Source organism: Trichoderma aggressivum (assembly GCF_033847375.1).
Source record: "Trichoderma aggressivum f. europaeum strain CBS 100526 chromosome Unknown scaffold_046, whole genome shotgun sequence".
Lineage (NCBI taxonomy): Eukaryota > Fungi > Ascomycota > Sordariomycetes > Hypocreales > Hypocreaceae > Trichoderma > Trichoderma aggressivum.
The window spans coordinates 187,076-211,016 of NW_026946412.1; the positions used below are offsets into that span (position 1 = coordinate 187,076).

The window sequence follows — 23,941 nt, forward strand, 5'->3', positions numbered from 1 at the left end:
CCTTTTTTTTTTTTGCCAAGCTTAGTTTATTTCCTGGGGGGAAGGGAGATGTCACTCTTTAGGTGACTAAAGTGACGAGGAGATGTCTCACGGAGATGACATGACACAAAGGGACGAAGAGGAAGACGGCAAGGGCCTTGGATTTGTCACTCTTGGGAGAGACGGGAGGACAAGGGCACGGGCGGAATCCGGATTCGGGTATTGGAGTTTGTTTCGATGGTTGGCCCCGGTGACTCAGTCAGAGATGGTCGGCTCGGGCGTTGATCCCAAAGTCCTAGGGGCCTGGGGTATTTGGTTTCTGGCTTGGCTTACTGCCTTTTTTTCTGCTGCCGAGGATATTCTCGACAAGGTGTCTGTCAGTTCAGTAAGAGCTCCAGTATATAGACGTGGCCAGGGGGTGTAACAAGACAGAGAGAGAGAGAGAGAGAGAGAGAGAGACATGAGTAATGGTTATTTCTCAAGGACCAACGACATGACTTGATGACACGAGCACCCGGTTTCCCTCACCTTTTGAGTCACCCCATACTTGAAGCCATGCAAGCCAAAGCAAAACAGGGTTGCGGGAAAAAAAAAAGGGAACCACCAGCACCCAGCCAAAACCGCTCACGAAATGCGTTTCGAACGCCCCCAAATCCCTGGACGAACGCGGGAAACGGTCGTTACAAGGCTGAACCGGGGCGCCCACCAAGTCCTGTCGGAGAAATGGGGCGGCCTGGCTCGTTCGTCCGTTCGTTCGCCTGGTTTGTTTTTACCATGTGAAAGAAGAAACACTTGCTCTCTCTTGTCTCCGCGGTCCTTTCCTTTCCTTGTCTTCCCCCTTGCTTTTTTTTTTAAAAGCGCATAGTGTATGTTTTGGCTATTTAAAGGCACACATTAGAAGAGAAGAAGATCATCGAGAGATTTTGAATGGGGGGGGGGGGGGGGTCTTTGCTATACTCAGCAGCCGCGCGGAAAATATTCCAAAGCAATAACCAAAAAAGAAATAATCACAGCGTTCAATAAATCTCGATATAGCACGCAAGAGAGCGCCAGGAAATATCGCTACTGCTAAAGGCTACCTGGGGAGGCGTTTTATGGTTCTGACGTGAGCCTGTGTCAAAACCTGGTCAGCGGCCATAAACTGGGTTAAACGGAGGTGGGTGGTGCCCATGTAGTGTTATTTTTTTTTCCTCTTCCCTTTCTCCAAACGAGAGGGGAGCGGAGAAAGCGGCGGACATGGAAAGCGTGAGGGGAAAAGAAAATGACTGATATTATGCATATCGTATACATACCGTTTATCCAGTAGTGTGTGTGTGTGTGTGTGTGTGTGTGTGTGTGTGTTCATTCCTGTATGGGAGACCTTTGCGAGGGAGACTACGAGAATACAAAGTTCATGTTGATTTGAAAGTGTTTTTTGCAGGGTTTATTGATTTTGGGGCCGTACAGTAAGAAGATGCTGCTGACGAGATTTGGCCATGTTTTGGTAATCTATCCAGGGCTGTAGGGAGATCCACTTGGCTGAGCTGGGGGGGTCAGCTTTTTTTTTGGTCAAGGGGAAACATGGCTGAGCAATTTTATGCGATGGTGCGGGTAGTGTGTTATTGTAATTCTGGGCAAAAAGACGCTGTTGTTTTGTTTTTGTTTTTTGTATTTTGCCCAGCTGAGATGAGTGTCCTCGTATCAGCAAGTTTGGATTTCCTATTGTGGACAGTGGTGGGATTTTTACGACTCGTATGGTTTTAAGAGGGCCCTTTTGAGGATGTTGAAATAGGCGTGGCAGTCAGCTTTTGATTTGTCGAGCTTGTTGTCTCTCCGTGGAAGGACAAGAGAGCCTCGTCTCGTGACAGAGGAACGCCTACTACATGTAATTACTACTAATCGCCAACATTCTCGTGACAAGAAACAAATCAGCTCCAGGCCATTACTACTCGTACTATGTACCTGGCAAGCATTTGCACCTGTCAATCTCGGATCCATGTCTGTAAGTAAGCGGCACCAACTAAGATGAGATGATGAGCTAGGTCTGTGTGTCGACCGGGGTGATCCGTATTGGCGGGAGGTCAAGGGCTCGCGGGGGGTCGGTCGGCGACCACCGCGGAGTTCCGCGGCGGGCTTGGGATTGAATTTCTGCATAGGTGGTCCGTCGTTCCGAGTTCCGTAGCTGTTCCGCAGCATGACTTTGTACGATATCAGACCCGGTCCTGTCGCTTCTAAGCGGGGAGGAGGAGGATTGGCGGAGTCGTGAATTATTGTTACAAGGGAGGAGATCCGGCGACGTGGTTTTATCCCACATCCCGAGTATCTAGAAGAGTAAATGTATTTCATATACATACTGTAAGCAGGGACTCATGCCAGGCCAAGGTAGGTCGTCATAGCATTCATGTGTATATTTGTATGTATGAGCTGCCTTCCATACATGTACTCTCATGTCGGAGAAGTAGATGGACAAATCAAGGACACGATAATCAATATACCGACGCAGGTGGCCCGATTAAGACGCCGGTCTTCTTCTCCGACAAAGCATACGTAAGAGTCACTGGGGTACCGAACATCCATTCCCATATAAGATGACGGCTTCCAGGGGGTTAAATCAACTTCATGCAAACCGCGGAATCGGCAAATGATAAATCTTGTTGGCAAAGATATTCCCTCGACCAACACCAGTATAAGCAAAAGTGGCCTTTTTTCCATCCCCGGAATTCGTCCCTTGTTGCAGAAACAGGGGCCATCGCGGTCGGTCAGCGCCCAGATATAGAGCCCCCTGATGCTGTCTGTCCGACTCGCCCGTAAGCGCCGGTTCAAATCAATTGAGTCAGTAGCTTTGGCCACTGCCCTGGAAGCATGCGTCTTGTGTACACGTCGCCATGGGTGCAGCTACCCTTGATGAAGCATGGTTTTCAATGCTAGGGGAGACAGATATACATGGCAGAGAGAGAGGGGGCAAGAGAGCAAGTCAGACGTTTACGAGTACAAGGAACATACGCGTAGATGTGTAATTCGGACATAAGACTTACTACTGACAAAGCTGGGCTCGCTTACGCTCAAACATGGGCAGAGTATAACCCCTAACCTTGTTCGAGTCAACGTTACGTAGAACTTTTTTACTACGAAATTGGTTCTCTCGGATGATACGTGCTCATGATTCAACTGCCGAAGATGGTACCGTCATAGTACTTGGATATAGCAGGTGTCAATTACTACATGTAATGACAGCGAGTCTACTGGCGGACTATTGCAATATCTCGCCAGGATCTGACAGTCTACAGCAGCTAATATCGGACCATAAGCTCCCGTAAGATGGAGAAATATTAGCAATCAGCTGTTGCGGGCACATGGGCAGACCGCCGTCTGGGGAAACAGGCGGAGCGCGTACTCGGCAATGGAAGACCGGAAAGTGCCGTCAATCGTCACTCCCAGCCCGGAAATACAGGCGAGGGTAACAGCTTACGTGGGCCTTGTTGAAGTCATTACGGTGTGTAATAGTAGGCCAGAGTACAAACGGATAAATAGCAAGCTTACGACGAAATAAGTCGGTGATGATATTGCAGATGATTCTTTGCATTGCGAACAATGGACAATCTCTTTGCGAACAATGGACAATCTCTTTGCGAACAATGGACAATCTCTTTGGTTATAGCAGCTCGTGAGGTTTTCGGAGCCGTGTTTGGCTTGTTCATCGCCAAAATTGGGATGCTGGCTATTCAATCATTCTTTTTGTGTAGGGTTGGACATTTATCCGGCACGATGCTCTCTTATATCAAAGTGACTCCTGGTATATAATTCATGTATTAGGAGGAGAAGCCTCGAAACAAAAGAAAGACGGAAAGCAAGAGAGCAAGAAATTAAAAGAAGAGCAAGCCAAAAAGGGGGGAGAAAAGAAGAAAAGAAAAGATGGATGAGATGGATGAAAGAAAAACACTTTTGAGAAGCGGGTCACACAAGAAGCACAGAGAAATCAAACAGTAGGTGTTGATAACATTCATACCAGTGATCCTTGAATTGAGAGACAATCTATTTCGGATATATGCTCATGACTCGCTGCCTCCACAGAAATACACTTGCTTCTGGTGGGTTCAGTTTCTTCCAGAGAATCAAATGATTGGTCAGACGGCTACTATATTTGAGCCAATTGACAAACCGCAATACAACTTTCAATTCAATATTGAATTTATTTCAATCAATAAAACTAATATTGTTATACCTTACCTGCAAAATGTTCGAAGCAATGGGATGCTGAGGGAAGCGTACAAATCCGTTGTAGGTTATCACTGTGCGAAAAGGTGAGGCCATGGTTTTGCATGTATGAATCTTTTTTAAACCACGAAGATTTCATGTTAGATAGCATGAGAGTTCAATACAGGTCTAGAGAACTAGTTTGAAATACACTCCAATCGTTAACATGAGTTATTCATAAATAGAATAAGCAAGTAAAAGTATAGTCATAGACATGGGCACTAAAGCAAAGGCCTACCCATTACAGAAAGGCATCCATGAATCTACATCCCCGGTCTGCCATCCGAATATTACTGCTGCTGCTGCTGCTGCTGCTGATATACAAAACTTCGTTTTTATTAAATCAAGTAGTTGTATTACTATTAACCTGGCATTGGATACCATTCAACTCTAGTGCAGAGTTCAACCAACGACGAAGCACTTGGCAAACATGACCAAGCTTGATCTATGCTTCAAAAATATTGTGGCCCTCCTTATACGGCACAGCACCAGGGTTCATCCACTCTCCCAGGATGGTGCAATCGTACTGCTCTCCACCAACAAGCCCACCCTTGCCCACTGCCCTCCATCTGTTGTAAATGGGCAAGGCCGGAGTCCCTGGCAGCAGGTCCAAGTCGAACTGGTAACGGCTTCCGTTGGTGATAACGTAATCGGCAAACATCTTGGTGGGCAGGTTGACGCCGGAAGCTTGCGAGAAAGCATTGCCGCTGATGTTGAAGTTGAAGGTATTTGGCTTAGGGTATGGCAAGTTGGAGAAGGTTGTGCACTGCGACTGCAGGATCTCCGTATCGTGAGAAAGGTAGCCGGACATGAAATCGTCCTTGTGAGTTGCATTGAGCGGCTGTGCCTCGACAAAGGCAACGTGATAAGGCTAACATTGCGCAATTAGTTTTTGAATCAAGCTTTAGGTCTCAGTCAATGACTTACTCCGCATGATCCAAGGCCGAAGAGCCAGGTCTTTAGATATTGATCGATTGGCTTAGCTGCCCAGTTCTTGTCGTGATAGCCAGCTCCTTCAAATGACCCATCATGCCCGTCGATAAGGAGGTTGACTTTAGCAGAAGTCGTTCCAGGCATGGCAATGGCCCACCCAAGGTTCGTGAAGAACTCCGTCTGCGCAGCGTTGAATTTGGCTCCCTTGGGAATTGCGGGATCGAAATAAGTCGATCCGCCAGTGGTGCCCGCGCAGCCCGTATGCGGAGGAGTCTTGGTTCCAACCAGGCTCACCGACCCTGAGATTCCCGAAGCAGGGTAGTTGAACGAAATATCGAACGTGCGTGGCGGGCCAGTTGTGGAGAGGAGGCTGGCGATGGTCTCTCCCGAAGCATCCTTCCACACAGCCGTCACTTGTTGCGCATTCTCGGTGACTGTTGCGGAGTCGGCTGGAAGGACGAAGAAGAACTGAGTGCCGTTTGGCAATGTGCCAGAAACGTCTACCTGGAACGACGGATCCGTGGGGGCACGAGTGAAGACGAAGCCTAGTTGTGCAACTCATTAATACATGTACATTCCGACACATACAGGGGACGGGTCTTTACGAACCTTCATACGCAACAATCTCAAAAGAAGGCACGACGCCGTTGACTTCTTCGCCAATCACATTGGCCCACCACCAGTCAAAAGACTGCTTGCCCGGGCCCGGAAAAGGATTCGTCACTATTTCAGTTAGCGAATCAGACGTACACCAAACTGTAACACGGCGTGTTAATACACACCGTAAGGCCCGTCAAAATTAGCCGGTTTCGTTGTGTCTGGTGCCGCCCTTGCTTTCAGGGGATTTGCGACGACAAGTGAGGAAGACAGCAGAGCTGCCGCGAGGAACTTCATGTTGGGCACAACAAGGAAACTGCCAACTAATTACTTGATCAATGTTGGAACACCAAGCTCATGAAGAAAAGAGTTGAGAAGCACGAGAGGGTTTATATGTCTTGAGTCTCTTGGCCAGGTACCGTAGTAAAAACTCTGATCTTACATGCCACTTCGGACACCGCCGGTTCAACTACTGCAGGGGTATGGAGTTTCCGCAAGACTCATAATGACGATGATGATGAATTATACTAATCTTCGTGGTAGTAGCTTCTTAAATCGCGATAGCCAATGTGGGGATGAAGAGAAAGCTTGAGCTTGAGCCCGCTCGTGTGAGATGTTAGCAAAGCTCGGCGTTCTTGGCCCTGTTTTTGATTGTTTCTCAGGACATTTGTCTCTCTTCAAAAGAGACAAGCACATCGCAATGGGTACACAACGACAATGCTATTCACAAGTCTCTTTGTCACTGAGTTGCATAACCAAGTAGGCAAAGAGAGTCCTTGCATAGGTACGTTGAGTTGTTGATTGCTCCGTTTAACAATAAAGCAAGTTTTGGGGTGTGATTCATAAATCTCCGAAATGCAGATGCAATGCTCAGCTGAGCTTGATGGGCTGGTTTTGCCAATCGGATTAAACTTGAGCGACACTAGGCCATAAAGCAATAGCAACGTTGCAACCAAAGGCCAGAACAACGGAATTCAAGTACAGCACAACTATTCCGAAAGACTAACAAACTAACTGCAAAACCGCAAAACAACATGGTTGAGGTTCTCTCAATACCGCTTCTTTTTAGGCAGTGTGTCCTCCGTACCGAGGGCAAGTACATGTAGCACATTCGAATGAATGGACTCTCACCCCATCAAGAGTCTTTGAATCGTGAAAGCCTGTCCTCGACGACAACAGCATATGAAGCGTAAACTAGATTCGTACGAGACACTGAGTTCCACGCCGTCTATAAGACAGCCCAGCGTGGTTTCACCGTCGAAGATTTGTCTAATACTCGTACGAGTACACTTCAATTGTTGACATGGGGTACCATGGAAGAAATAAGCAAAGTAAGAGTCCGCTCCGTACGTGTCATGGTTGGCATTGGCACCAAAGCAAACGCCTGCCTATTATAGAAAGGCATCCATGGATCTGCATCTCCGGTTTGTCATCTGAACACCGCGACTGCTGCTGCTACACACGGAACTCCGTGAAGAACTCCGTCAGTACTTGGGCTCCGCATCAGAGTCAAGTCAAGATATAAAGCTCTCTGCATGCCAATTGATGCCTTTGACGCCCGTCGCAGCGAGAGGCGGTAATGGTGGTGCAGCACGCGGGCTGATTGGCGCCGGCAGGGCTCGGCTGTGCCGTTAAGCGCCAGAAGTCAAGTCACGCACTTGGCCGTGCATAGCAGGAACATGCACGCTGCACCGCGGCTAATGAGGAGCAAGAGTCTCGATCCCGGTCCATTGTCGGTCGGCCAGCGATCCGGCATGTGTCGATGGCGACACAGACTCCTCACCTGGGCTCGTGTGTCGTTCGTGGACAAGATGCCATCGCCGCGAGTCGTGTGTCGATGTCGATGGAATGGCACGTCACATGCCGCGACAACTCGGTCGTCATTCTCTCACTCTCGCTCTCGGTCTTCATTTTGCAGAGGTCGGCCCGGGGTACCATGAGGCTGGGTTCATCATGGAACTTGGCCATAGTAGTAGTAGTTTCGGGAGTGCCAGGTCATGAAACAAATTGAAGCCTCGGTCGGACCACTCCGTTCTCCAGGGTCAGTCCGTATCCCCGGAAAGCCATCGAAAGCTTGAACAAAATGAAGTCAGACACGCAATTGGCCATGGTGTGCGTTCTGCATATCTGCTACTGCACATCAGCAGCCACTTGCTACGGTTCAATGCTATTTAGCGATGCGCCAAAATGAAAGGCATGCGACATGCATTCCACCATTTTGGCGGGCACACAACGTCCAGGTCGGGAAGATGAAGAGCGGCAGTGGTGGTATCTAATAGTCTTGGTATGGAGTACCGTGAAGATTGAAGACATGGTCCAAGAGCCCTGTGCGCATTAGTGGATCTCGTCTCGTCTCGCCTTTGATGAGTTGGAGTGTTTCGTGTTTGAGTCTCCGCGTCAGCCTTTCGAGTCGTCCCTGATACCTATCAATGCCTGCCCTGTATCGTACCGTGAGCTCGGTGAGAGATGCTCAGAACAACTAATAAGCCGGGTTTGGCGACAGGCATGAGGTTGACGGGATTCAATAGTCTCGTCATAGCCTCGAGGGCCCCTGGAGGAGAACCTTGCCCCTCGCTGCCTGCATTGCCGCCATCTGGTGCATGTGGAGTGCAGTGCAGTGCAGCAGCACATCAACAACGGGCTACCTCTGGGGATCGTTTCATCCGGTATGTGTCTGTCTACCCATCGCCCAGGCTCGAGTATGTATGGCTCCCCAAGCATTGCTAGCCGTAAACTCTGTGCTCAGTACGGAGTAGCGTCGTGGTAATAACATCTGTTGCCACATGGTATCTGCAAGTACTATGAACCCCGTACATACACGAGCAGGCTGAGACCAGCAACTCGACTCGAATGGGCCTCTTGGGCTGTGCTGTCCTTTTTCGCGCAACCATGTGCTAGCAGGGCGACTTGAAACACGGGAGGCTGCGGTGTGGAGTCGACGATCTGGATGGAGTCTGACATGGGGGTCGAAGACTGGTGGACTGTGCTGTATGAAGACAAGACTCGCACAAGCAAGTGCGAGCACATGAGAGGCCGTCGTACAGTACGAGTGCTTGTCCAGAAGACGGTTCTCTGGTCGTCGGCCTCGTATCGTGTCCTCGGGCCCGGCGAGGGGAATCGTGAGCAGGATTGACGGTCAGCACTTGCGAAGAGCATTCAATGCCAATGGCGATCCAGAGACCCAATCGCGAGCAGAGGAAAAGGAGGAGCTGGGCAGCGATTCTGCAGGTTAGGCGCACAGCCCGGCAAAAGGGCTCGAGACAGAGAGACAGAGACAGAGACTCGACGCGGGTAAAGATAGAGTCGACGGCGGGAGCCAAACGCGATTTAGCTTCATGTTGGATGGACCCCGCCATGTGCTTGTTGGTTGTCTTGTCGAGTCACGAGCGCCGTTGGGCGAGTGCGAGTGTGGGCTTGTCTTGTCCGTTCCTGGATGATGGAGGAGTTTCTCTGAGCGGTCTCTTGTCTCTCTGCCTCTCTGTCTCTGTCTGTGTCTCTGTCTCTGCCCTCTCTTCTCCGTTTCCGAGTCCTTTTTTGGATCTTCCCATTCTCACGTGTCTCTCTGCTGACGATGACAATGACGGCACGTTCTTGATGCTTCTTCTTCTTCTCCATCTTTCCCGGCTTCTTCGTCGTCGTCGTCGTCGTCTTCTGCAAATGCATGACTCTCTCTCTCTTGTCTCGCGGCCAATGGCGGGGAAAACAGGACAGGCAAAGCAAAGAGGAGCAGCAGCAGCTTTGAAAATTGAGGGTGTCGTCACGCCGGCTTAGCCCATGGCTGTGTGTACTGTACGAGTACTCGCATGTACCTGTACCCGAGCGAGCGCGCTGATTGGCCGAGCCCGCGCAAGAATGGCCTGGCATCCCCTGCATCTGAAAAGGCACAACACACCTCCATGACGCCCCCTGAGCCTGAACGGGACGTAGTGCAAGTACCTGTACCTATTCCAAGAAACAGGGGAGGCCTTTTCTCTTCCTCTGGTTCCTCACTTGTTTTTTTTTTTTTGCCGCCCTCGATGGGGCAGGGGTTGGGCAGCTGTTGGGCTCGGCGGACCAGTCAGAGGCCACGACGCGAAATGCCACAGCCGTGCTGGTGCGAGTATCCGGTACCTGCTCTTGATCTTCGGGGGAGGTACATGCGCTCGTAGCTGCGACTTGTGTCGTTGCGTGTCTCCATCTTTGGGCGCTTGTCACGCGGCACATTTTTTTTTTTTGGCGACTCACTCGCTCACCGGCGGAGTCAGTTTCTGGTTTTGGATGTATGAGTACGGAGTACTTGCGGTAAGGAGAGAGAGGGGTGCTGTGTTTTGTCTCTGTCTGCATTGCATTGTCTGCAGTATGTGTGTATGAAGATGTATGCGAATGGAATGTTTAGAGGCGACTATAGCACAGGTAGGTACCTGACTACTAAATTACCTAGATCAGATGTATGCAGTACAGAGTACAGGAACTGCCTCATTCGCGCCATGTGATGGTACATGCCCTGAATTGCGATTGACCGTATCCTCTACCTTAGTACCCGGCCCCGTCCCCTCGCAGCTCCTCCCCCCGCCGCCCTGATTGGCCGCAACGCCACAGCGCCTCTTTGGTTCCCCAGAGCGCCGCTCCAGAAGGTGGCCAACGGGCTTCCAGGCGCTGCCATTGGCCGCCATGCCGCACCTCGGGTCGCCCTTCAGTGGCTACAGCACGCTGGCTCCAGCTGTCAAGTGGCCTGTCGGGGGCTGTCGGGGGCTGTCGGGGCCTGTCACAGCGCCCTGTCCCTCTGCGCCGTGGCCCGCCAGCGCACCTCCAGGGGTCCGAGGCCTCTCCACTTCCGGCTTTAGGGCGCCTCCTGTCTAGTCTAGCGCCCTCCTCTGCCCTCTCCCTCCAGCCAGCACCTCAAATTTCCCACATCATCCTCGACGCCACCGGCTCGTTTTTTTTTTCCCTTCTTTTTTTTTCCCATCTTCCTCTCCACCCTCCTCCACCTCCGTCCGTCTTTGTCCCATCGCCATTTACACCGCCCTTCGCATCTATTCTTCCCTCTCTTCTCCCTTCTGTGGCCCCTTCTTGCCTCGCCTTATTTTCTCTTTCTTCGCTTTTCGCGGATTCGCCTTCGCGTCTCATCGCCTCATTGACAATCGCCGTCTCGCACATCGGGACTTTCGGACCCTGGAAAACATCGGAAAAAAAGAAAAGACGTTGAAAAAACCAAAACCAAAAAATCAACACACGCTTCACTTCAGGGACAAAAACGACGACAGGACAGGAACAAGGAGACTTCCAACCGGGTTTTTATGGAAAGCGCATTCACTAGTGACTCTCGCCGTTAATCGACTGTAATTTATTCTTCGACCGCTCCTTGCTTCCAACGCAAAATCCGCATCACGCCGGCATTCTAATTTCGACCGAGCATTCACAACCCACAGCATTTTTTGCACCCATCCAACGTGTATTTTCCACCCCGGATTTAGATTCCAGAGCATCGACTCCCTCGCCGGCGCGCTACGACTATAATACGAGTGGCCTTTTCGTGTGGCGTTTCCCAATCGCGTCTTCACCAAACCTCTGCAGAAGAACGCGCCTGTTGCTTTTCGGCTTGCCCGCCACGGCGCAATCGCTCGGGTTTACTTTTGACGGAAAGTTCGACTTCAGTCACAAATTGCTCTAGGCAGCAAAACCCATCACCAGTTTCCTCCGTGTTGCCTTTTGGCGCGTCGCTTATTCGTTAACATCGTCGTTGCTTCCCTTCGTCTGCGGTCAATCTGCTTCTTTCCGAATCATCCTTGACATATTGTTTTTTCTCATCTTTTCGTCAAATCCCTTGGTTTAATTTCCACTCTCCTTGCCTTTTTTTTAATGCTCGGAGGTTTCTTCTTCTTGTGAAAATACTACGATTTCTTGGATTTTTGGCTTTCGCTCTACTTGGCTGTCCTCGCGACTTCGACGCAATTCACCGACCGAGGCCGTTTCGAGTCATCTTCTCCTGACGATCATCATCTTCGTCTGCTCTCGATTTACAGCATCGCTTGCGCCAACTTTTTTTTATCAAAACTTGATTCGACTTCATATTAGATTTCTAATTCTTTTTTTTCTTCAAGCGCTCAAGACACGGTTGAACCTGTTCCTTCGGCTCGCACCGCAGCACCTGTTTTCTCCCGCGTCATTTGACTCGCAACCACATTTCTTTCATTCATTGTCATTCTGAGTTATGGACGCAGGCAGTCTCGCTCAAATGACTTCCAACAACTTTGTTTCTCCCGGAGGCCTGGCCTCTCGCCGCGGCAGCCAAAACATCAAGCCGCTTTCTTTTGATGCCATTAAGCAGGGCAACAAGAACACTGATGGCGGCGTTCCCACTCCCCGCACCAGCCGTTCTCATCTGCTTGCGGGCCTGAGAACGGCCCCCAAGTCTGCTACCGTGACTTCCTTTGGTCCCATGTCGCCCACGGCCGAAGGTCCTGTGCAGCAGTTTGCTCGGAACGGCATGGCCGCCAATGCCTACGGCTATGCCCAGGGCAATGCCTACAACGCTCCCAAGACGGCTTTCCCCCAGTACGGCCAGCAACAGCAGGCTTACCAGAACATGATGGGACAGCAGTACACTGTTGATCAGGTGCTCGCCCCCCCTCAGCTCTCCATGGACGAGCAGCTCCAGGAGCAGATGGACCCCAATTTGTACGCCCAGCTCGTGGCTACCAATCTCTATCTGGCCCAGCAGCAGCAGAGGCTCCAGCAGCAGCTCCGGAGCGTCCAGGCCGCCGCCCACCAGTTCCAGCAGCTCAACATCAGCAACAACCAGCTTGCTCAGCAGCAGGCTGCCTTTTACGAGCAGCAGCAACACCTCGCCGCCCAGGCTGCCGCCGCCCAAGGCCAGCAAGTCTATTACGATCCTGCCACTGGCCAGTACTACGTCGACACCTCGTCTGCCAAGGTGGCTTCCTCGGTCAATATCGAGCAGCCCATGTCTCCCGGCTTCAACAACAACAATTTCCAACAGCAGCTGCAACAACAACAGCAGCGCCAGCAACTGCTGCAGCAACAACAGCAACAGGCCCCTCGCGTTCAAGTTTCGCCTCCCCCTGAGAGCCAGCAGGGCTCGTTCCGTGGCCCCTCGCCCCCGCGACGCTTTGATTCTCCTACCGAGGTCACTCCTCTCCCCCCGCCATCTGCTAATGCCTTCCGACGCGGACATAAGAAGTCGTCCTCCCTGGCCGTTAACAGCGTGCTGGCTGCTGCCGCGGCTGTAGGCGATTCCGGCAAGACCCCCGCGCCCAAGACTGCCGTCTTCCCGGCCACTCCCGGACTTGGTGGATACGGTCCTGGTCAGGCTCGTGCCGGTGAGCACCCAGTTCGTCAGCCTCGCGGACCACCCTCCATGGATGAGCTCAAGGCGAAGCCCACGGCCCGACACGAGGGCAGCAAGAACTTTGCCACCCGTACCCGACGATCGGCCGTCCACAACCTTGTTCGCGCTGGTCTGGAACGCCGCAAGGGGTCTGGCAGCTCCAGCGGCAGCATGAGCCCCGTGTCCGAGACCGCCGAAGAGTCCACCACCCCTATTACGGACAACGATTCTGACTCGGGTCGTAGCGGCTCGGGCAGCTTGGCCGGTGAGATTGAATGCGGCACTGCGCGAGCCTCCACTGCTGGCGGTTGGGGCGCCATCGGCTCAGACCGACCCGGCTCGCGACAAAAGATCCGCGGCAGCGTTGACAGCAACTCTGGCTGCGAGAGCGACAGCAACTCGTTCGCTGACGTTTTCAAGAATGGTGCTCTGCGAGCATCCAAGGCACAGGAGGCTGCAGATGGTCAGCGCAAGGCACCCAGGCTGGTTCTGACCAGCGTTGAGAAGCGAAAGATGGCTTCTGTTGCATAAGCGCTCAAGTCGTGTGTTTTTATACCTTTTACTCTTCTTCTGCCCTTATTATTCTAATTCTTATGACTTGACGCTCCCGGAACTTTTTTTGCTACGACCCTTTTTGGACCTGCGAACTGCATTTTCATCGACACGATCTCGACAGCTTTTCGCTTGTCCACTTCTTTTTTTATTTACAAACCACTCTCGCACGAGGAATGCGTACTCTGCGTGCGCGAGGCGAGGCAGTGGCCATACTCTTATCAATGATTATTCATAATTCACTTCTCGACTGTCATTCAAACGAATTTCTTTTCTCTCTGGACTGGAACAAGGGGGCGGTTTGCCCAGGGACTGTTTTTGCTTCATGGTGGAGGACGTTGAGGAACTTATACCACTAGTGAGAGACGACGTGATCAACGGAAAAAAAAAGACGAGGGTGTGCATTCTGCTGCCTTTCTCGAGAGTGGAATACAACGGTGCTCTAGATGGAGCCCCAGGTTGCGGGACTCATCGAGGAGGGCCTGGCGAGGCAGACATGAACCGACTTACTCTCTTGACATTCTTTTCATGCATCTTGTTGCTCCGTCTTACTCAAGCGTGTATGGTTTTTGGCTTCTACAGGGGTTGAATGACGACGACGGAGGATGGGGATATAAGTAGGTAGTGATAGTTTTCAGATAGTGGCACGCAATACAAATTGATGGCCACGGACAAGTTTTTTCTTGTATTTCTCCATGTGAAGGCTAACTCTCCGACAACTGTTGTGCACTTGATGGTTCGTCGGACTTGAATCACAGATTACAGATGTATCTTTATTCATGCACTCAATACATGACCGAAGAGCAAACTGTACAACGGCAGCACATTATTAATATAGGGGTTTCAGAGCATGCTTTCTGCGTATCAACCATCAACCAAAACACGTTTAGTTCAAGTTTCCCAAGACAGTCCAGACAAGCCAAGCCAGCCAAAGTCACAATTCAAACCTGGTTCTCCCTCTCCCTCCCTTGTTTCCCTTGTGGCATTCATTAATCGTGCCTCGTTCTTCTTCCTTTTCCTTCTTTCTTTTCTTTCGTGTTCAACTTCTATTTTGCGGGTGGCGAGGTACCGTGTATGTTTGTGCGAAGGCTGTATGTATATAGATGAGTTAGGTAGGTAGGTAGGTAGGTATATATATGTATGTATGGTTCAAGTTTGTAGTTGATGCGAGGGATGTCTTTTTTTTTTTTCGCTCCCCGTTTGTTTGCTTGTTTGTTTGTTTGTTTAATAAATGCTTTTCGTTTTAGCTGTAAAATGTCTAAATGACAAAAATGACTCTTTCGCCTGGTCTTATGGGTATGTGTCTGTGGTGTGTCTGTTTTAAGACAAAAAAAGAAAAAGGGGGGGAGGGTTATACGTGTCACATCATCGGCTTGACTGCCGCATAACGTCAATTGACGACGCCGACGTCTTGTGTCTCGCTTTCGGCGTGGAAACGATGCCCGAGCTGGCGCTGCTGCTTGGTCGAGACCCATTGCTGCTGAGATTGCTCTCGCTGCGGACAACCATGGGAGCCATAAACTCTCCCCTCAACATGCCGGCGCTGCTACGCTGCTGTATGCTGGAAGTGATTGGCGTTCGCGGCGTTAATCGGCTCTTCAGTCCGTAGCCACCGGCTCCGCCACTGCTGCTGCTAGCCATCGAGTTGGAGTCGTTGCTCACTCGCCGCGGGGGCCCTTCTCGACTCTGAGGCCGGTACATGGCATTCTCTCGGTCTACCGCCGCCCCTGACCGCCGAGGACTGGCGGCAACTTCGATAAAGGCACTGCTACTGCCTCTACTCCTGTGCGTTGGGGTCTGAGGCATAGACATGGAAGATTGTAAGCTCTGCGGAGTGTAGTTTGTGTTGTGCCTTGACCCGCGTCTTGATGAGGCTGATAGGTTGACCTGGGTGGAAGAAACCATCCCTTCGTGCCTCATCATGACCGGCGATGCTGGCTGGGAAGAGTGTGCCTTGATAAGCTCCGAAGCAAGGTTACGAACGAGCACAGCGGAATCCTTTTCCGCCAGGAGCTGTATCGAGTCCATGAGGGATCGCATCTGGGCGCTGTTGAGTGTCCGGGCGCCGTCTCCGCTCCCAAGGACGCCAGGGTCGCAGACATCCATAATGGCACGCACGAGCCTCAACAAGTTAAGCCGCACTACAGCCTTCTTGTGCCCTAACCTCTGGGTGATGCCGGCAAACATCTCGGGCTTTGCCAGCGATGCTGTCAAGCCCGGACTTAGCCGAAGAAGCTTGAGCAGCGGCTCCAAAAGGTTAAAGTCAAACGCGTTGAGTCTATTGGTGCCGAAACAAGAGACAATGGCTCGCGAAAAGTTGTTGTCCATCAGATGGTTTTCCACGTTTGCCGTTTCCTCCTGGAGCCAGACCAAAATGGCATCCAGCGCAGTAACTTGCCAGTACTGGTCTGACAGCAATGAGACGTAGAAATCGAGACCCTTGTTCTGCCAGAGATATCTCCGCCCCTTGGACCCAGAGTGAGCCATGTCGCAGAGGATGGGCAAGGCAAACTCTTTCGGTGGTCGGTCCGTTTTCATGATTCGCAGCAACAGCGGGATGATACCCCCAACGGCAGCATCCTCCTGCCTCTCCTTGCTTAGTCGGCAGAGGTTGAACATCGTATTGAGAACCTGATTAGAGATCTCACGGAGGTGTTTGTGATTTTTCTTCATGCTGTAACTCAACAGGTCGATGAGGAAGTCGATGGCATCAGCCGAGTGCAATGATTCAATGGTTGTTGAGAGCATGGATAGGTTTTTGATGAATCTGAGCATGGTAATCTGATGTACCGGCGTCATTCGCCGGAGATCCTTGAGGACGCTCTTCAGCACCTGACGATCTGCCACCACTTCCTTGACATAGTTCTCGGCTTGGCTAAAGAGGTAAAAGATGTTGACGATGCGCCCCTCGATGAGCTCGCTCAGCTCGTCTTCCCCCTCTTCATCGAGAACACGATGCAAGACGAGGGCAAGCGGATAGAGGATTTTACTCCTTGAGAAGATTCGGCAAAAGTCGTTCTTGGGAGTCGGGCCCTGCAGTTCAAAGACGTTCCAGATACCATTTACCCCGATAAGCACAAGGTCTCGAGAACTATCGTAATCTTCGTCCAGAAACTCGACAAGAACGTTTAGACCACCCGCCGAGACAAACATTTGTAACGTCAAAGTCGACGTCTGGTACATTTGGCGGACGAAGGCGGCGGCCTCAAGGCGAATCTCATTGGAATATTGACGCGCGGCAAACTTGGTAATGATGGGTATTCCTCCGACGAAGCACAGATTCTCTTGGATTTCAACATCATCGAGAATGATCTATAACGAGCGATTCACATTAGTAAATGTAGATCCATCCAAGGAGTTGTTTGCATCTTGCTAAGACGTACCGCATTGACGACTTTAAGCAGCTGGAGGATCATATGGTGTCTACTCTTTACCGTACAGGGCTCCAGAATTTCTAACAGAGGCAGCAGCCCATGAGCACTGATGATGAGGTTTTTTGCTTCTGGGGTTTCCCATAGCAATCCCAGCTGAGCCACATGTTAGTTCAAAAGCCCTCATCCGACCTTTTCTTTCGGCACAACTTACTAAATGTTCAGAGAGATCTGCCAATATGTCTTCGCCTTCGGTCATCTTCAGAGAGCCAACCAGCTCTTCTATTTTTTCAGCAAGCCGTGCATGTCTGTCTCGCGCAATCTTCGCGTCCATGTCCATTTCGTCCCACCCTGGGTCCATGGACGCGAACGGGTCATCCTCGTCGTCATCGTCCCCTAACCAAGAGCTTCCTGACATTCTTGACAGGAGCATGAGGCCGGCTTCTTCTGAACCTCGCTCGCTTTCTTCTCTTTCAGGGATGGATTCCTCGGGCCCGAAAACGTCGGAGAAATCCTCATCATCGTCTTCGGCGAACTTTTGAATCTCGATAGAAGAGCGAGTACGTCTCATGGGACGATCGGGAAGGACTGATGGCCTTGACACTGCCTTTTTCCTCATCACGCTGCCATCGGGGGCCTGCATTGATCGAGGCAAGCTGGTTAAGTCAGAAGGGTGGAAGAGCTGAGGCGCTTCGGGTTGACGCAGGCCGCCCTTGATGAAGATATCCCCGTTAGCCGTCTGGGTATTTTTTTCTAACGGATGGCAGAAAGAGAGAGGGAAAACTTACCTTTCGGACGGCTTGATGAACCTTTTGGTCAAACACACTATCGTCATCAGAAAAGAGATCGGAGTAGTCCTCAGAGCTCTGTTCCCGGTAAATAGCGCCAGGGCGAGGAGGCAACTCGAACTTGTTCCCAAAGTGCGGCTTTGGAGGCGATTTCGTCCGAGACAGGTTGGGTGAAGTAACTGCTTGATTAAGGGCCGGCCGGTGTGCTTGGTGCATTACTTTTGGCGGTGATGCAGGTTTTGATGCCGTCATCCTCCTGGAGACGGGTCGTATTGTCTGCTCCTGAGACTCCTGGTAGAGCTCATTGTTGGGCCCCTTGATGGTCATCATCTCGCCTTCAAAATCGTTATCGTAGCTGTCCACACCGGCCCTGAGATCATTCACCGACGCAAAAGCCTTTAGTTTGTCAGCGGAGAGAAGCCCTCCAAAGTTATCTTGCGGTCTTAGATGCGGAAGCTGCAGGGCACTGGGAGAAATTGCCGTCGCAAAGTCGTCGTCCCAATTATCATCATCTGTGTTACAAACGTTAGCCTCCAACTATTGCAAACAGAGCGTCAGTGAGTAGATTGCAGACATACCTAGCTCAGCCAGTCTGAAGGCACCAACTCCCGCACCTGCACCAGCGCTGAGCCTTGGTTTGGCAAGGCCTAACCGGCCCTTAGACGGTGATCCGCTAGAGATTCGAGAGACGGCGTCGGAGCCGAGGGACGTGCGGAGAGAAGTCCCTGAGGAATTGAGGGCCTTGTTCCATTGTTTGACCTCCTCAACCGCATCGTCAAAGTTGGCCGGCGTCCTTGAGACAGGCGCGTCTGTGCGGCGGCACCCCACAATCCAGGCATGCCTGAGTAGTTTTCGAGCCGAAACTCTGAGATTGGGGTCTTTCTGAAAGCATTGCATGAGGAAATCCCGGGCAGCCTATACTTGCATGTTAATATCTGTACCAGTTTGTGGTCATCTTTGTTTAGATCAAGGTTGGGAGTGGCGGAGACGTACAGCTGAGATGCCCTCGGGCAGTGGAGGGTGGTCATCGTTGACAATGGCGAATAACGCCGGCATGGCGGCCAGGTTGTGATATGGCGGCTTGCCCTGGAGAAGCTCGATAACGGTACATCCGACACTCCAGATGTCGGAGGCGGAGCTGGCGCCGGACAGCTGGATGATCTCAGGGGCCATCCAGTAAGGAGTGCCAACGACTTGCGCCTCCTTGTCTTGTCCACCAGCAAGCGTGCTGGTCGAGACGCCAAAGTCGGCAAGCTTGACTGTCCCGTCCTTGGTGGTGAGAATGTTGGCGCCCTTGATGTCGCGATGGATGACACCTTGGTCGTGAAGGTAATGAAGGCCTTGGAGAACTTGTGTCGTATAGACGCCGACAAGATTTTCCGGAAACTTGCCGTATTCTCTACATATTGAATGGAGCGAGCCATTCTCACAGTATCTACGGTTTCCTTCATATTAGCTTACAAACTTCATACTCGACCAGAAGTAACGTGGGATTGCCTACTCGAGGATGATGTTGAGGCATTCGGTTGACCTGACGGAACCGATATACCTGACGATGTTCTCATGCTTCTTGTTGTTAGCCCCGACGTTGTGTGCTTTCCGGGGAATTTCTGGTTCGTTCTTACAAAAAGATTTTTGAGCAGGTCAATTTCGCTCTAGTAATCATGTTCAATCTTGGTCAGCGTCATCCAAGGCTACACAGTAAAGGACCGTAGAAGAGAAAATGTTCAGCAACGCCGCCTTGAGCTTACCTCTATCATCCGCTGCTCACTCTTTGGCAGATCCGTTAGCTTGATTTGCTTGATGGCGACGGCCTCTCCGGTTCCCCAGTTGAAGGCCTTGTACACCGATCCAAAGGCTCCCTTTCCGAGGCATTCGCCCAAGCGCTAGAATCCAATCAGCACGCCGTCTCATCTCACCAGGGGGGGCACATTTCCCAGCCAGTCTCGCCCCAGCAGCATTGCCGATTGGAAATTGCGTTCTAGTGTGCAAGACATACATAGTCCTTGAGCCCAGGGTCCTGCATGGCCGCGCTCTCCCTTTGGCGGTCCTTGCGAGAGGGCGTGGACGGGGCAGCAGACCTCTCGTGCGGAGGAGCGGCGAACCGCCCATTGCTAGCGGGATAAATGTTTTCGGCCGGCATCTCTGCGTCGTCGTCGTCGTCGTCGTCGTCGTCGTCGTGATGTTGGGTTGAGGCTTCAGCTTCAGCTTCAACCGGAGCTTGAGCTTGAGCTTGAAGGGCTGTGTTTCTGTTTCCCCTCCTCTTGGGACTGCGCAGCCGGCAGACTCTCTACCTCGGCGGCAGGCAGGACAGCAGGGACTGGCGAGGCGGAAGGGAAGTGGTTCGTTGAGGAATCGATGGCATGCCCGCCGATGGGTCTGTGGCTTCGTGTGTCGCTCGCATTCGCCCGATGTTTTTTTTTTTTTTCAGCGGCGAGCGGTGTTCATCGAAAAGGCGGCGGGGGAAGATCGCTGCAACAAGGACGAGGGTCACGCATGGAGGTCGAAGATGGGGGCGGAGGAGAGAGAAGACGCAGACCGCACAGAGGCGGGAGAGGAGAGGGAGGGTGCCGAGTGAAACAAGGAAGAAAGAAGAGAGAGGGAATAGAAGAAGAAGAAGAAGAAGAAGAAGGGAAAAGGAAAATCAAGATCGAGCAGGCAGGCGAACGCGGATTGGTTTTGCCCAAGGCGCGTGCCGATGGAGTAATTCGTAGTGCCGTCTGGGTGCCAATTCCGGCGCTGTGGTTGCGAGGGTGGGTGGAGTTGGATTTTGGCTATGTTCGATTGATGTTGTTTGGGAGGTACCTACAGTGGTGGTGTACGCTCTGGAGGGTGGATTAGAAGGGATTGATTGATTGAGCAGTTGGAGGGAGGGAGGGAGAGTTGTGAGACTGTTTGGCTGCATGTTCCATCCATCAATATTATCCATCCAATATTGCATTACCTACTATTAACTTAGTAACTAATCCATTACCCATCTCATGTTACATTGCCTCAATATTGTCTTGACCCCTTGCCAAACCATTGAACAGCAACAACAACCACAACAGCGTTGATGGATATACCCTGGAGAGGGCACTCCGGGCCTCTTACTTTTGTGCTTATTAGCGATGACGCCGGGCTGCTAATGAGCTCCATCCCACAGCTGGAGGTGGACTTTGAAACTACCTGTATGTCCACCACCCCCACCAGTCTCTCCAGCTCCTTGTCCAAGTATGTCCATACTTGCGAGAGCAAACCACCGCTAACAAAAGCCTCATCCGCAACCTCCATCCTCTTTTCAGCACATGCACACGATAGAGTTTGCACTTGTACCTCCTGTTTGGCACCCCTGAGAATCTGATATATTATCAATAATATTATCATGTTCCATGTATCCCATTAATGTGTCCAATTCCCCCGTTGCCACCTACTACCTAATAGTTGCCAATCGCCACTCCCCCCTCTATCTAGACTTCACTCCATGTACTTATCTCGACTCTCGTGTATCAACTTGCTGCGGATTTTCCGTGCGCAAAGTATAACCGAGCTTGTTAGGTTTCTTCTGCCTGCTAGGTATAAACTAAACAAGACTGATGTGCACAAGTGCTGCTGCCAACATCAATCACAAGATGGATTTATGCAACTTGCCCATGTCAGGTAGTTGATGCTGATTCACTGTTTGGTGCCAGATACTGCGAGTTACGGCTCATGTGAATTCATTCGGCAAACTTTTCATCAATAATATGTTGGATATATAGTCCATGCTGGGGGCTTTTTCAACCCTTCAACCCTTCAATCCACAAAAACATCATGCGTTTAAATCGCTGCCCATCCCGCTGTCTTCAAGTTCCATTACCAATAACCATAATCATACAGTGCGTTTTCTCATCCTTGACATCAATCTGGTGGTGCTGGCCTCTCTTCCCGAGGGCTCTCTGCAACGAGTAAAAAAGCGAAAAAGTAAATCAATAAGAAAAAATTATGCCGAAATTCTCGGCCTTGACACAAGAACAGCGCTAATCTTGCGTCAGAGTCGGTGCCTGCTCAATACGAGGCTCCTTTTTCAGTTGGACTCGTCATGGGGAAGAGTCCGATTGAGACCGGCCTCAGCCCACCACTCGTCCGGAATATCTTCTCTCGCCGCGAGGCTCTGGACGATCCGTCGCATGCCTAGCCACTCTTCATCTCCTGTCTGGGCGCCAGGCCCGCTCCCTGTCGATCCTTCTCGGTTTGGTCGAAGCCGGTCAGCCCTCCGTTCGTCTTCTGACCCTACCTGGGTGAGGAAGCTGTTGGTTAACAATAGGGCGTAGCCGTCTGTCTGCGAATCGTGCAGACTGTAGCCAGGCCTTTCGGATTGAGACTGGTCGCCCAAGGGTCCATCTGATGGTCCATCCAGATTATACCCTGGCACTGCTGGGCGTCTTTGGTATTCAAAGCGGCGGCGAAAGCTGGTAACGCTACGCATTGTAGCAGGGAGCTGAGAGTACCACTCGTCTTCTTCATCGTCAGAACCTTCGTGTCCCGATTCGCAAGCGCCGTCCACAAGTTCGTCAGGCACGCCTGGAGCAGATGGAGGCGGAGGCGCATTGGACGGGCCCGCGTTCTGAGGCGCTGCCGCAGATGCAAATGAAGAGCTAGCGCTAGGTGGTTGTGGATCGGGAGTCAGTGTCGTGAGCAAAGTGTCCCAAACCTCCGGGCTGAGGCTTCTGTCACGGTCTCCCAAACCATCGGCAGCATTGCTTCGCTGACGAATCCGCCCGGCTGAATCCTCAGCCACCAAAGTTCGAATTGTTCGTGATGGGTTTCGGCGCAGAGATCTGAATGGTGGCAAGGCGTGCTGCTGTACGGCATCATCGTTTGATGTCGCCGACTCGCTCTGCAACCTCTCAGACCCGGCCCGCGCCGGCCGGTAGGGAGGTGTGCCGACGTGGTATGAGCGACGGCTTTGGGGGCTGTGATGGCGCCTGGGATAGTCTGGTGCAACCTTTGCGCGTGATGGTCAGCAATCTATCAAACATTCGAGTTCCGCAAGGAAGCAACTTACGATGCGCGCACGCCGCGGTCGAGGGTCAACCGGGTCAACCGGGTCGATCCTCCCTTCAACCCTCCCCCAAAAATCTCCATCCGGAGGAGGATCATCATTCCTCTGTGAAGATGGAGTGCCGATGTTATGCCACGTACCGCCGAAGAGGGAGCTCATCCGGTCTTCTAGATGACGGTCACTCCGAGGTGGCCTAGAGGTGACATCTCTCAGCACCTCACGTGCAGACCCTGAAGGCGCATCGTCGTACGAGGGCGGGACTAGACTCCTAGTGCCATCGTCGATAGCCCATGGAGCATACCGTCGCGAGGGACGAAGATGTGGTTGAAGGGCTACGATGCGAACGCTGGAGCGTCTGTTGGAATTCCGTCGCTCGCGTGCTTCTGTCTGGGCTGAGCGCCTGATGGCAGAACGAGACGGGGAGAGGACGTCGCGCTTTGGCGCATCCTTGTGGGGGAGGTCGGTCTCAACAGGTGCAACAAAGAGTCTGGTGTAGCGACGAATGATTAGCTGGGGCGGCTGCGACGCGAAGAGATAGCGCGAGGGGCATTAATCGAAAACGACCAAAAAAAATGACGAGAGAAGCAGAAAAGAGGGATGGAATATCAGCAGCAGTGAATGCGATGCCTCAGTTGTGCGGCCGATGGTCTGGTCTCGAAGCTGAGCCAGAGGCAACAGGCGCGCCGCGATGCCCAGTGACGGTGCACAAGACGCGCGAGCAAACATTGATTGCAGTGTGATTGCAGTGGAGAGGGGACTCGAGGCAGAAGCAGAGATGAAAGCAGAAGCGGCGAGGGCATGCATGGGGCCACCAATGGTCCAAGCAGCAGCAGAAATTGAAACTCACGGTCGACCCATAGCGCATATGGATGATTTGCGGATGATGTGCAAAGGAGCGATATCCGAGATGCGAACGATAAGAAGCAAATGGGCAAAAGTCGGACGGACGGCGCTTGGCAACTAGCAGCGGCACCCTGGCGATCTTTCTTTGCGGCGGCAGTGGGATTTTTTTTTTTTGCTGAAGAGAAGGAGAGCTGATCGACTTCAGCCTGCAGATGCGATGGAGTCAAGAGACGAAAGAAGAGCGAGCGGCGGCGGGTTGATGGATCAGACAAGGCGAAAGGCGAAAGTGAAGGAG

General features: G+C 51.8%; 4 protein-coding genes across 4 annotated transcripts; 1 reads left to right on the forward strand and 3 right to left on the reverse strand.

The window, feature by feature from the left end:
* Window positions 1-4,657: 4,657 nt before the first annotated feature.
* On the reverse strand, window positions 4,658-6,039 carry Triagg1_8883 (uncharacterized protein; the record flags this gene model as incomplete). The annotated part of the gene is made up of 4 exons (XM_062903778.1): window positions 4,658-5,083; window positions 5,140-5,690; window positions 5,755-5,868; window positions 5,928-6,039. The coding sequence occupies 4 exons, from the start codon at window positions 6,037-6,039 to the stop codon at window positions 4,658-4,660; spliced, it is 1,203 nt and encodes a 400-aa protein (XP_062752183.1).
* Window positions 6,040-11,956: 5,917 nt separating this feature from the next.
* On the forward strand, window positions 11,957-13,600 carry Triagg1_8884 (uncharacterized protein; the record flags this gene model as incomplete). Its single annotated transcript, XM_062903779.1, has 1 exon — window positions 11,957-13,600. The coding sequence occupies one exon, from the start codon at window positions 11,957-11,959 to the stop codon at window positions 13,598-13,600; it is 1,644 nt and encodes a 547-aa protein (XP_062752184.1).
* Window positions 13,601-14,986: 1,386 nt separating this feature from the next.
* Triagg1_8885 (uncharacterized protein) lies at window positions 14,987-20,184 on the reverse strand (the record flags this gene model as incomplete). The annotated part of the gene is made up of 11 exons (XM_062903780.1): window positions 14,987-16,933; window positions 17,005-17,148; window positions 17,207-17,731; window positions 17,781-18,292; window positions 18,359-18,695; window positions 18,774-19,179; window positions 19,282-19,346; window positions 19,406-19,435; window positions 19,532-19,666; window positions 19,780-20,029; window positions 20,075-20,184. 11 exons carry the CDS (start codon window positions 20,182-20,184, stop codon window positions 14,987-14,989), a joined length of 4,461 nt encoding a protein of 1,486 aa, XP_062752185.1.
* A 1,641-nt stretch (window positions 20,185-21,825) lies between these two features.
* On the reverse strand, window positions 21,826-23,529 carry Triagg1_8886 (uncharacterized protein; the record flags this gene model as incomplete). The annotated part of the gene is made up of 3 exons (XM_062903781.1): window positions 21,826-22,746; window positions 22,807-23,290; window positions 23,381-23,529. The coding sequence occupies 3 exons, from the start codon at window positions 23,527-23,529 to the stop codon at window positions 21,826-21,828; spliced, it is 1,554 nt and encodes a 517-aa protein (XP_062752186.1).
* Between the last annotated feature and the right edge of the window lie 412 nt (window positions 23,530-23,941).